The sequence below is a fragment of the Loa loa genome (assembly GCF_000183805.2).
Source record: "Loa loa unplaced genomic scaffold supercont3.350, whole genome shotgun sequence".
Classification (NCBI taxonomy): Eukaryota; Metazoa; Nematoda; class Chromadorea; order Rhabditida; family Onchocercidae; genus Loa; species Loa loa.
The window spans coordinates 50,254-62,630 of record NW_018108530.1 but is presented as its reverse complement, the minus strand read 5'-3'; the positions used below and the strand labels follow the sequence as shown (position 1 = coordinate 62,630).

General features: G+C 30.6%; 3 protein-coding genes across 3 annotated transcripts in view; 1 reads left to right on the top strand and 2 right to left on the bottom strand.

Annotated features, from left to right (window-relative positions):
* Positions 1-535: 535 nt before the first annotated feature.
* On the top strand, positions 536-892 carry LOAG_08552 (hypothetical protein; the record flags this gene model as incomplete). Its single annotated transcript, XM_003144082.1, has 1 exon — positions 536-892. A coding segment is annotated over exon 1 (321 nt), but the record flags the coding sequence as incomplete, so codon positions are not given.
* A 1,993-nt stretch (positions 893-2,885) lies between these two features.
* LOAG_08551 (alanyl-tRNA synthetase) lies at positions 2,886-10,628 on the bottom strand. The gene is made up of 18 exons (XM_020447727.1): positions 10,556-10,628; positions 9,791-10,006; positions 9,133-9,321; positions 8,581-8,726; positions 8,295-8,486; positions 7,979-8,123; positions 7,728-7,858; positions 7,312-7,420; positions 7,066-7,210; positions 6,635-6,759; positions 6,074-6,200; positions 5,608-5,777; positions 5,229-5,348; positions 4,733-4,897; positions 4,110-4,235; positions 3,849-3,937; positions 3,384-3,585; positions 2,886-3,178 (listed from the first exon to the last, which is right to left on the bottom strand). Exons 2-18 carry the CDS (start codon positions 9,986-9,988, stop codon positions 3,062-3,064), a joined length of 2,496 nt encoding a protein of 831 aa, XP_020302074.1. The 5' UTR covers positions 9,989-10,006; positions 10,556-10,628; the 3' UTR covers positions 2,886-3,061.
* A 1,692-nt stretch (positions 10,629-12,320) lies between these two features.
* The window catches only part of LOAG_18534 (malic enzyme), a gene marked incomplete at both ends in the record, with an annotated part of 6,520 nt that continues 6,463 nt past the window's right edge, over positions 12,321-12,377 (bottom strand). The window contains one exon of the mRNA XM_020451197.1: positions 12,321-12,329. Coding sequence (XP_020305045.1) covers positions 12,321-12,329 — 9 coding nt within the window. The remainder of the gene's footprint in view (positions 12,330-12,377) is intronic.

Sequence of the window (12,377 nt, the reverse complement as noted above, 5' to 3'; positions counted from 1 at the left end):
AATAAAACGACAACAATGGTTTTTTATTAATACAAAAATGTCATTCAAATTTTAGGCATATACACTGTAGCAATTAATAATAACAATAAGCTTTATTAATTATATTACAAAAATGATTAACTTATTTTTCTAATCATACAATAATAACTTTAATTATTCTTTTATTAATTAATAAATATCATTGCAATTCCTTTATGTTTTTTTTTCCTTTTCTTCTTTCACTCTTTAAAATTTTATTTTGACACATTTTTCTTATCAATTAATTCATTGTTAAAAAAAAAAAAAAAACAAAAAAAATATATTGTTGCGCTATCAAATGGTCAATATCATTACGGTAGTGAGAATGTATGAGAATCATGAAATGATGAGAAATAATACTTAAGACTGAATGTTTGAAGCATTTGTGTGTGTGTATGTGTGTGTGTGTGTGTGTGTGTGTGTATGTATGTATGTATGTATGTGTGTGTATGTGTGTGTTGTAATTTTTGTATGTAAGTATTAATGGTCAGCAAGACGATAATTTTTTAATGGATGAAATGGTAAAAGTGATGATAAATGATACAGGGAAGGTATGCAAAACCCATCAGTAGAAAGTTTTTCTTTCTTAAGGCCTTTATATCTTTTCATTCCATACATACAATCACATATAATTCACATACATACATACATATATATATGGACATACACATATACACGCATATTACACACATACACACACACACACATACATACATACATACATACACATACATATACATACACATACATATATGCGCATATACACATAAATACATATATTTGCATTATAGATGGCGCCCTAAAGGTGAGCACTGATAAATTTATAATGCCGCTTTTTTCTTTTCATTCCATTCATGAATTAAGCACGGGAATACCAGTAACTTGATCATAGAAGCTTTCACAGTACTGGAGGGGGCATTTTCCCGCATTTATAACAAACCAAAGAATATGACTGTAATTATTCGGGAAATATCTGGAAGGATCGAAAATATGCAATCTTATTTATCTGGGAAAAGAGCTAAAATGATAAGAAATTATTTGAATACAAAATCATCTTATTTACCTGGGAAAAGAGCTAAAATGTTAAGAAATTATTTGAATACAGAATACATGACCAAAAAGATATTTTTCAAAAAAATTTTCCAAAAATAATAGATAACCAATGATGTGCATGTATGTATGTGTGTGTATGTGTCTATGTCTGTATGTGTATGTGTATGTGTGTGTGTGTGTGTGTGTATATGTGAATATGTGTGTGTGTATGTGTATGTGTGTATGTGTATGTGTATGCAATATGTGTATGTATGATAAATGAAAATAATCCAAATAAATGATTAATTTAATTAATGAATAAATAAATTTATTTAGACGATTTCATATTTCCATTATATATCACTATTACTAGCTAATGAAGCATAATACATTAGTATAAAATTATCATACATCTTTAATATCCATGAATATATTACATTAAATAATTTTATTAGAAATGCAATATACATTTTAATATATTTCATCCCATTTTATACTTGGATCATTTCATGAGTAAAAAGATAATTTTTTTTTTTTTTTTATAAATTTAAATACATCCAAAGAATTTTTACATTTCAATTGTATTATAATTTTAAAAAGTTTGATCAAAGATTAGCATCATTAATTTCATGTAAACGTGTGCGAAAAAAAAAAGATGTGATGATAAAAATGATAAAAAAATAAATTCTGATAAAACCATTAAGAATTATATTTAAAAAATATCACCTGATATATTTAAGCTATGTATTTTGTATTAAACAAAAAAAACTTACTTATACAACAATTTTATGATAGTAATCTGTGATCAAATTTTTTAAAATTAAAATATGATCGAAATGTAAATGTACATTAGGGTAGTTTTATCCATGAGTTTATAAAAAACAAAATTTCGTCATCATTATTAGGAAAAAATAACTTGCAAAAGATACCGCTAAAACAAGATTTTTGAAAAAGATTAAGAAAAGTGTGGGAATGTTGTTGAATAAGACAAACTAACTGGTAGATGAACAATCCTTACAAGTAAAATACTAATAGCACTTTTCCTTTTTTTTTTTTTCTTTTTTATAATTAATGATTGAATGTCCGGCACTTGTTGTTATATTTAAGGAACCGGATGGAACATCAAAAATAAATAAATATCTCTTTACCAATTATCCGCTCTTCCGATTTATTTTGCCGGTATTAGCTAAGAATAGCGTTGTATCACCTCAACTACGAACATCTGGTAACAGCAAGTTCCTAAAAAGAAATTACAAAAAAATTACAAAAACTTTTCCCTCTCTACCTAGAACTATATCAGAGCAAAATAAATGATGGTTAAAAAAACAAATAATTCATTGAATGGTAATCGAAGCAAAAAAAGAAAAAAAAAGAAAGAAAAATTAGTAAATAAAGAAATTAGTAAAAAAATAAGGCCGAATATTGATATAAAGACCGGGAATTAACTTAAAAACTAGAAGCTAGCTCATAGGAATAATTGGTAAAACAAACATAAAAACTTGTGAGACTCTTTTTTTTTCCAAATTCATTTCAAAGAAAGTTATTAACAAGTCAAAGAATAAATCAACAGCCCTGTCTGATGAATCTTCAAATGACAAAAATCAAAGTCTATTATGGGTTTCATACGCTCCGGGCGATCATCATACTAGCTGAATTCCAAGCATATTTGGAAATAGTTCACCTTTTCCTCTTTTTATATGAAATTATTTGCGCAAAAATAAACGAAGTCATAAGGGGATTCAAGACGGTGGTATAGAGGAAGAATCATACCTTTTATTTGAGTGCAAATAATACAATAATCAAAATAATACGCAATTTGAATGCCAAAACAATCGCTGGAAGATATGAAAACCTTTCACATCAGAATTTTTGTTTGCATTACTTGAATCTTTCATCATATTTAAGCTAGTTGAGTTTTTTTTTTTTTTTGTTACAAAATGATGCTTAAATAAGACTATTGCAATAGTAAAAGATTGTTTCAGTGAAAGGTATGTATCAGTTTTACGATGTGCTAATTCGCATCAGATGAGCGAGTCTTGCGACTCAGGTATTTATTCCTCTTCTTCACTGTTTTAAGCATCTCATATATTGTGGATTTGGATGGTAATGGAAGATTCTTTTGAAACTCCTAGAAAAAAAAAAATATCTAGGTTCAGGATATTAATCAACAAATAAAAGTTGCAAAATAAAAACGGAAGAATTAGATATTCAGTAGATTCCAACAACTCTAAAACTGTTCAAGGAACGAATTTGCCCTAGTCGTGGAAAAGAAACAAAAAATAAGAGTTGAGGAATTGGAATTTCAAAGTTCTCAAAATCCACAAATCACCAACTTTCATAAATTTATGTGTATCGATGAAGGTTTCACTAAAGTCGCTCAACGCATGAGACAGTTCATTGTTGAGCTTCGTCGCATTATGAATACTTTCTAGAGCAGTAGTGTTTGTAACTGCATAAATTCGACGCACATTGGCACTTCGTGATTTCTGTCCAATTATAACAAATCGACCGATATCACCTGTATTGCAAACATGCCTGCAAGTTTGAGATTATGAATACACGACCCTATATAATTTTTACCACGGGTGTTTCAAAATAATTAACTCGGAAAACAGAGCTAAAGGAAAATCACAAAATAATTATAGATAAGGATTAGGAAAGAACCTGAAATCGAAATTAAAAAATTGTTATAAAAATCTGTATTGCTAAACAAAATTACATTAGCAAAAACTGAAAATCCCATTACTACGGAGATATATAAAATTTATCACTCAAAAAATAAATGCAGTAAGACTTACGTCCCACAACATGGCTCGATGATATCTTGACCAAGTAATTGTGAGCTTTCAATCGTAATAATCCGATATGAGCCATCGAAGGCTGCTTCCTGAATAAATTGACAATAAATGAATATCAAGGAAAGGAAAAAGAAAAAATATCAGGGAAAAAGGTTATCCACAAATACTAATTCCTAAGAAATTTATCGCTGATTCGATTTCTAAAATTCCAAAATTCTAAACATCAACCAATATACAAAACTGAAAGGGTGAAACTGATACCTGCGAAATGTCAAAGGCAGAGAAATTCTTGTGCATAGACCCTAGTTCATTTTGCAAAATGTATTTTACCGTAACATTTAGGTTACTTTCAATAATCATATTCACCGTTGCCATTACTTCTTCGATCTACAATCCATTTTGTTAATTTTATTTCTTCGGGACTTCATAGTACATCACTTTGAAGAACAACAACAACGAAGCAGTTATTTTACACGATAGTCTATGCATTATATAACTTAATTTTCGGAAAGATCCGTAAATAAAAATTTTTTCCTTAGAAGAATGTCTGGAGCAAAATTCAACATCGATTTATTTGCTGCACCTAAATATTGCTCAATTTGAAACTTCCCACATATCAAAAATAAGAAATACCGGCATATTGTTTTGCAAGACTGTGGTCAACAGATGAAAAAAAAAAGGAAAAAAGAAACTAGATAGGGTAAAAGCTCTGCAACATAAAGTTTTGGTAAAAGCTTGGTCTTGAACCCTCAACGAAGGGATTTCAGTAGAAGGAATATAAGAAGGATGGAAACAAAATTTTGTCATCCACACAGAAGAACGGATATATTGCACAGATTGACAAAGGAAAACTGTTTATTAATTCTCATGAACGAAAAGTAAACCTTCTCAAGGGTAAATTTTTCATCAGGAACAAAAAAATCGAAATGCAGCTTGTCAGGACCAATAAATGAACCCATCTGACGCACTGATGCATCAAATACTTTTTCAAGCGCAAAATGTAAAATATGGGTGGCAGTATGACCGCACATTAGCGAAAACCGTTGCTTCTGAAAAGATGAAGACGACTTTTGTTCAAGGGAGAAATTTCTCGTCAGTGACAAAAATCAAGACATAGCTTGTAAGGATCAATAAATAAACCTATCTGGATTAAAGAATCTGTCTTGTTTGAACTTGAAATTTTGGGGAGATAAAGCAAATATCTTAATCCCCATTAGTGCAATATTCCATAAAATGCTAAATAAAACAAGGTATTCTCAACTATACCTAACAGTGGAAACCATGCGCAGGTAAGAAGTAGAAACGATACTTTTTTTTTTCATGATAATGACTGAGGATGATTGGAAGTAACAAGAAAACTTGAAATCATTGCAAACTTACAGGATCTATAATTTGCACCAAGTTCAGGCCCTTTTCCAATGTTTGGCCATTTGCTACTTCCCCTGTATGGATGATATAACCATTCCGCCTTTTAGCACTATTTACAGTAAATATAACATTCTAGAAAAAATACGAAAAATTATTATAAACCGTAATGCACGATCCTTGAAGACAAAAGAGTTATAAACCGCTCCACATCAGTTCTTTCGCAATTCTGTTCATTACAATATTGTATGACTTGGTTTTGTCCACCTTTTCAAAGATAATCAATAAAGTGATTATTTAAACATAAATCATTTACATTTTATATCAGAACTCAGCGAAACTGGAGCGTACATATTGCCTTAGAAACCCTACATTTCTGAGACATGAAAATCACATTTAAACTATCTCGAAGGATGCCTCTGTCGTACAACTGTCCTCCTTGTTCAGCGAAAAAAACCGTCGAATCCATAACGACAGATCCTCCTTCTCCCGACTTAAGTGCCATTACACTTTTACCATTGACATCAAAGATTGCCACAACAGCACCTGTTCTGCTAGGAAATTCTAAAAACTTTTTTTTTATAAATTCAATTCTAAGCAAATTCTTCATTTTAAAAACAAATTCTCAAGAGAGTTAAGTAGAGCAGTTGAAATTACCGGCAAATGTATCTGTTATGCTTTTATCTGATATAAAGTCTGATTTCCTCAACGATAAGAAAAGCATGCGTATGTCTGATCGATTTTGCGCTATTTAAAGATTAAGGCATGCGATGAATCAAAGACCTCGGTAATCTAAGGTTTTTGAAATCTAGATCGATTTTCATTGTGATTAAAAAGACCAAAAAGCAAAAGTTGTATACCATATTCACCCAATTTAATCCGCTTGCAGCAATATTTTTCTGAATCGTCGGTTGCCTTTACACCACTCAGCATCATTTTCTCTAAATCGACTTTTTGCCAAGGCTCCTCCTCGGCTTTTTGAGTTTTCTGCAAAATTTTCTTTTATCAATAAAAATATATACAACCTACTGGCAGCTTTCTTTCATAAAACTTGAAATTTAATCGAATTTTATACCGTGAACTTTCAGTTTTATAAAATAGTATACCTCCGATGGATAGGTATTTAGGCTTACCCTATCAGAGGTATATTCTTCAATAAAAAATAGCTCCAATGCTGAAAACTCTAGCTAGCAGAAACATAAACAATTTAGAGGTATTTAGGGCTGTTTATACATATTAGCCAATCTTTTTTTAAATATATATATATATGTTTTATGCTTGCTTTTATGCTTCTATGATTTTCGCTTTAACTCCCAGAACTAAAAAACTACAAAGAGATGAAAAAAATATCATAAAAACGAGATAACGAGTAACGAAATTAGCACTCATTAGACAACACAACATTTGAACAGAAAAATCACCTGAAAGTTCGTCAGACAATGGTGGAATCCATCCACATCGACTTTCAACCCTTTTTCATTGCATACTTTTTGAATTATTGCCAGTGGAAGACCATAATTTCCTGACAACATCCATGCAATTTCTCCTAAATAAATTGATATAAATTTTCGGTATATAACATAGTTTTCATGCGTGATGAAAATATATGATTATATTTGTTATAGCGAAAATTATATAATTGGAATGACAACTAACATCAATGATTTATCCATATCTAACGGTAACTTAAGCGTACTTTGTCACTGAACCGCTTCAAGCAATTAGTGCACAGTGGCGAAATTAGTAGAAGCACGCAGCAACGAATTACCGTGCAGTTCTGCTGAACTTGAAAACTAATCTGACTTAAGGAAATAAAAACTATTAATCTCTGTCTGAAAAAGAACAGTCATACCTGGTAGTATATGTTGCTGAGATGCAATATTATGTTCAAGTAATTTGGTGCCTTTGTCATAACTTTTCCAAAACAACTGTTCCTCAGACATAACCGTTTTGACTATTATAGTTTCACATGCCGCAACGCTGTCATACAATAAAGTCTGAACATGAGCAGTAGAAAAAAAAGAAAAAATCTCTTGAAAGCTTGATAAAAATGATTCAGTTCATTCACATGAAAACTCAATTATATGGTTGAACATACTATATGATTAACAAAATCAGGCACTAAAGATGCCAACGTCCCGCGCTCCGCACCAAGTGTTAATGTCAAATTTAATGCGGCACGCCGCAAAACCCGTCGAAGATGATACCTGGAAACATGATGTTATCTAAAGAAATACTGCTCGGAAAAAAAGAATACTAGTGAAAGTTGAATTAATAATTACAGAAACATTTCGAAATTTGGAACTAACTGCTTCAAATATACGGCTGCGGAATTATAAAGTGTGCAGCAGGAGCAATGAACAGAAATATGAAGATGAAAAAATATATGGCAAAATCAACGGAAATCTTATCTTTGATTCAACTTTTGGCATCAAATACTGGATATCATAATAAACAAGCATGAAGTACTGATACTTTCATCATTAAAGAAATGCGTCCTAGAGAGAAGCTAACCCTCGATTTCGTGAACCAGGTTCAACACCGTCTGAAATCATAATACAAGCAGCGCGAAGATGATCCGCAATAATCCGATATGCTGTATCGATATCCCCCGATCGTCCACTATATCTTCCGACTTTAGAATACTAGAAATTTTGAATTTGCAGAAAAAATAAGATGACATTCATCAGTACCATATGATTTCAATAAACATAAAATCTGAAAACTTTTAAACTAAATAAAAATCCGAAAACCCAAAAACCAACCTTGCAAATAATTTCCATTAATGGAAGAAAAAGATCGGTATCATAAGCAGAACGCAATCCTTGGACAATACTCACTAATCGTTCGAAGCCCATCCCGCAATCTACGTACAACGTTGGTAAACTACTGATTCTGCCTGACATATCCCTGCGATAAACTGTTGTAGACTATTTATTTTTTTTTTTATTCACTTTTTCTTTTCTATTCATGCTTTGTAATTTTTCTGAATCCCAACAACAAAAATACTGAAACTTTCCAGGAATGCTGAAATTCCTTCCAATAATAATAACAGAAGTAGCGAGATCATGAAAACATTACCTGGTGAACTGCATAAAAACAAGATTCCAAATTTCGACTACTGTTGGATTATTTGAATTTACAAGTTTTTGTGCCTTTCGATTACCAATAAGATCATAATGAATTTCTGTACACGGACCACATGGGCCAGTTTCAGCCATTTCCCAAAAGTTATGATTAAAACAACAGCCAAGAACACGATCTTCGGGAACACTGCAAAAGATGAAAGTCGATAGATATATTATCACTAAAGATGGCAACACTATGGTAAACCATGCGGATTTTGGAGCAAAATTCCTAATTATACCCTAACTTAATCCAAATATCGCGGCATTCATGATCTTCCTTTAATTTCAGGTTTTCATCTCCACTGAAATACGTTACATATAACCGATCAGCTGGTATCCTGAGGACATCTGTAAGAAAGTTCCACGCATACCGACACGCTTCTGCCTAAAAAAAGAAAACTTCCCGGGTCGATCAGAACTTTCGATACGAGATTTCAAAACAAAGCTGAAGACTTCAAGCTTCTCTCAATCCGTAGCACAGATTATACTATGTTCCTAGCCCATCTATTATAGTATCCATTCATTCTTTCGGTCAGAATACATAAAAACCATAGTTAAGTAGAGCTAACACGTAAACCTGAAATGTCGATGGCTAAAACAACATTTTGTTTCATATTTTTTTTTTTACATTTTGTTTCATTTTGTTTTTTAAGTCATTTTAAGCCTACTATTGTCATAATAAATTGTAAAATTTGCATTACTTCGATATCTTCCAACAGCAACAAAGTGGAAGTCAGAATTCAAAATACAGAAAATGAAAAACAGAATAAGAATGCATCATATCCTACAACCTTCGAATAACCACCAAATGAATAATTTCCTAGCATTTCGAAAAATGTATGGTGCGTCAAATCACGGCCAACATCATCAAAATCATTATGTTTGCCACCAACACGAATACACTTTTGCCAGTTAACAACGTTACGCAAAGCAGCAAATTTGCCTTCCGTAAATTTAGCACCCAGAAAAAGTGGCTTGAACTGAAAATATCAGAAATGGTTAGATATCGTTTCATTCTTTCAGAATGAGAAGTTGTTTATTCAAAAGTTGTGTTTATTCATTCAGTTATGCAGAAGTAAGACTTGAAAGTAGTCAAATGACAAAATGCATCATAGTAGTTCTATGATTTAGTCACTGAGTAAATTACACGAGTATGATGAATAAACAAAACACGTTATTTAGAATCAAAAGAAAGATAAAACAGGAAAATATAAAAGATATATTAAATTCTACAATTTCGAAAACTTCTAGCTAAGTCAGGCATTTTCCGAAGGCTAAACAGGCATCCGACCTAATAGTTTCTATCAAACCAATAAATAGCACAGCTTGACACTTACCAAAATTTTCGAAATTTCCAATGATAGTTAATCAAATTTCTGAAGCCTCAACAAATCACTAGATCTTTGCATAATTTTGTACAGCTAATATAACTTACTTCAAAGCTCATACCTGATTCATTCCGGCATTAACAAATGTAACGGAGTTGTCATCTTCCGGAATAACGGATGAAGAAGGCACGTATGTATGATCATGTTCTTTAAAATACTCTAAGAAAGATAAACGAATTTGCTGTGCCGATAAACGACGTACATGTAAACATAAATATGTAATATGGCACCGAGTATTAGACCACAATTTATTCATCATCCATACATCACCAAATTTCTGCAACGAAGAAAAGAAATAGAAAGTAAAAAGCAAAGTGTGAGTAGGTTTTATTTGCACTACCTATACATACTCATGCATCTGTTGTATTTATAATATACACTAATATGCTTACCTACATTTATATGTATGTACCCATAATTCTATCTAATTTTTTAGGCAGCATTACGTTTGTTATTCTTCCTATGCCCTTATTTCCATCAATATAAAAGATGTCCCTAAATGTCGTATTAAAATGTAAGTGTTAAATAACAAAACAAAAATAAACATAATACCAATAAGTGATGGTATTCCCTCATTCCCTTTACTTAATTAACTTCCAGTTATTAATTTAGTTACCTTTTATTTAAAGTTTACAAGATTTACTTAGCTATCTCCTTCTAGTCTGTTAGATACATTAATCATCGTCGCTATGGATGATACGGAAAAAAAAATTCACACCTTAATTAATGACCACAAAGCAATTTCGTAACTTTACTAGTGTTTAACATCACATATCATATTCAGAAAATTCGAAAATAGCTAGAGCTAAGAAAAATCGGAACTAACCCCCGTAAAATCCCAATAGGAAATCCCGAAGAACACCCCGCATAAATATACCGCAAATCCGTCAATTGTCCATTGGATGATACTAGGACCGGATCGGGATGAAAACAATTATCCCACCGCTTTATATTATCTCTCTCGCTTAAGTCATTTTCCGGAAACATCTGCTAAGTATTAAAATGCATGGGCCAGTTCAATATGACGACCGGCCTTCTAGAGCTTGGCTTGTTTAGGCCAGCTATAATATGCCTAGCTTTCGATACTGATATTACGGCCAAGTCTAATTTTGTATTGCTTAATAGACTGAGAACTTTTTCATCCATTGAAAACAGCATTTTATTGTTTAGTCAGTTACTGACTGTATCCTGTCCCTATCGTATAGAAATCAAGCTATTTGTGTATTGTAACTTACTTATTACTTTACTCTATAGAAAAAAAAAAAAAACTTGCTAAGATAATGAATCGTTGTTCACTCATATATAAACATATGCGGGAAATATTTCCATTTGATTCTATTATTTATCTTAATTTATTCAAATTTAATATCAATTTAATTAATTTAATCACAAATCTATGAATTAATAAAATTTATAAACCAAACGAATATGTTATTTTCGGAAATTTGAATTGTTGACGAAATTCGAATTTCGAAATGAATAATGGATAGGAAGTAGTGAACAAATTTATTAATCTAATTAAAATTACCAACTATAATTCTCATAAAATTCAACATTTCATTACTTGAAGAATGTATATTTCAAGGGTATATATCATGTTAATTTACTCTTTACCTATCGGATATACTCTTTACTACTTAATACTTATGACAACATGTCATTCTTTGGACATACATGTAAACCGGATATCCCCATCTTGTCCATTACTTTCGTAAACCGGATATATCCCCATCTTGTCCATTACTTTCGTAAACCGGATATTTCCATCTTCTTCATTATTTTCTTCTGAACATCATCTTTGATGCATAATTGGCTTTGTTTTTAAACTCATCAAAAGTAAACATTTGATAGTTTTTTTTTTTTGGGATCCATCATACAAACTATTTGTATATGTCAATAAATGCCCATTAAAAAAAAAGGAATTAAATTCTCGGGATTTCTCAGAGTTATTCTTTTAACAAATAATCATCGGAAAATAATTAATCGATAATTTGATTTTATCATTTGTATTGGCTAATATCAAAAAGAAAAAAACAAGTACTATAACTTTGTCACTGTTTTTTGGATGATAAGCATTATTTGTATCATATATGTTCTCAATTAGGGAATGATTAAATTAAAATCTTGCCTATTATTATCGATTGATTCCAACAAATATTTTCCTTTAATTTTAAGTAATATACAACAAATTTTACTAATGATTATTTGAATTAATAAATAATTAAATGAGTAAAATTTATCACAAGCATACAAAATAAAAAAAACAATATTTTATTCGTTTAATTATTACTTAAAGCAAAAATTAAAATTAATTAAAATTAGATAAAAATTAATACATCAATATTATTAGCAAAGAGTGAGAAGATTGTATTCTGATTCTGAGGATTCTATCGTGAATTTTTTTTTTTTTTTTTAAAAAAAAAAGGTAAAGCTCAAGTAAAATGTATGAAATTCTGATAACAATCATAATTGCTTTTATGTAAATTAGAATCATTTTTTTTCAAAAAAAAAATATTTGATTTAGTTAAACAAAATGCTTGAAATTTCCGAAAATTTTTTTTCTTTTTTACTTAATGAAATTATTTCGAAGTTTATTTTTTCTATAAAATAGAATAAATCTTAGTTGAGTTTCCTTTTTTCCCTCTCTC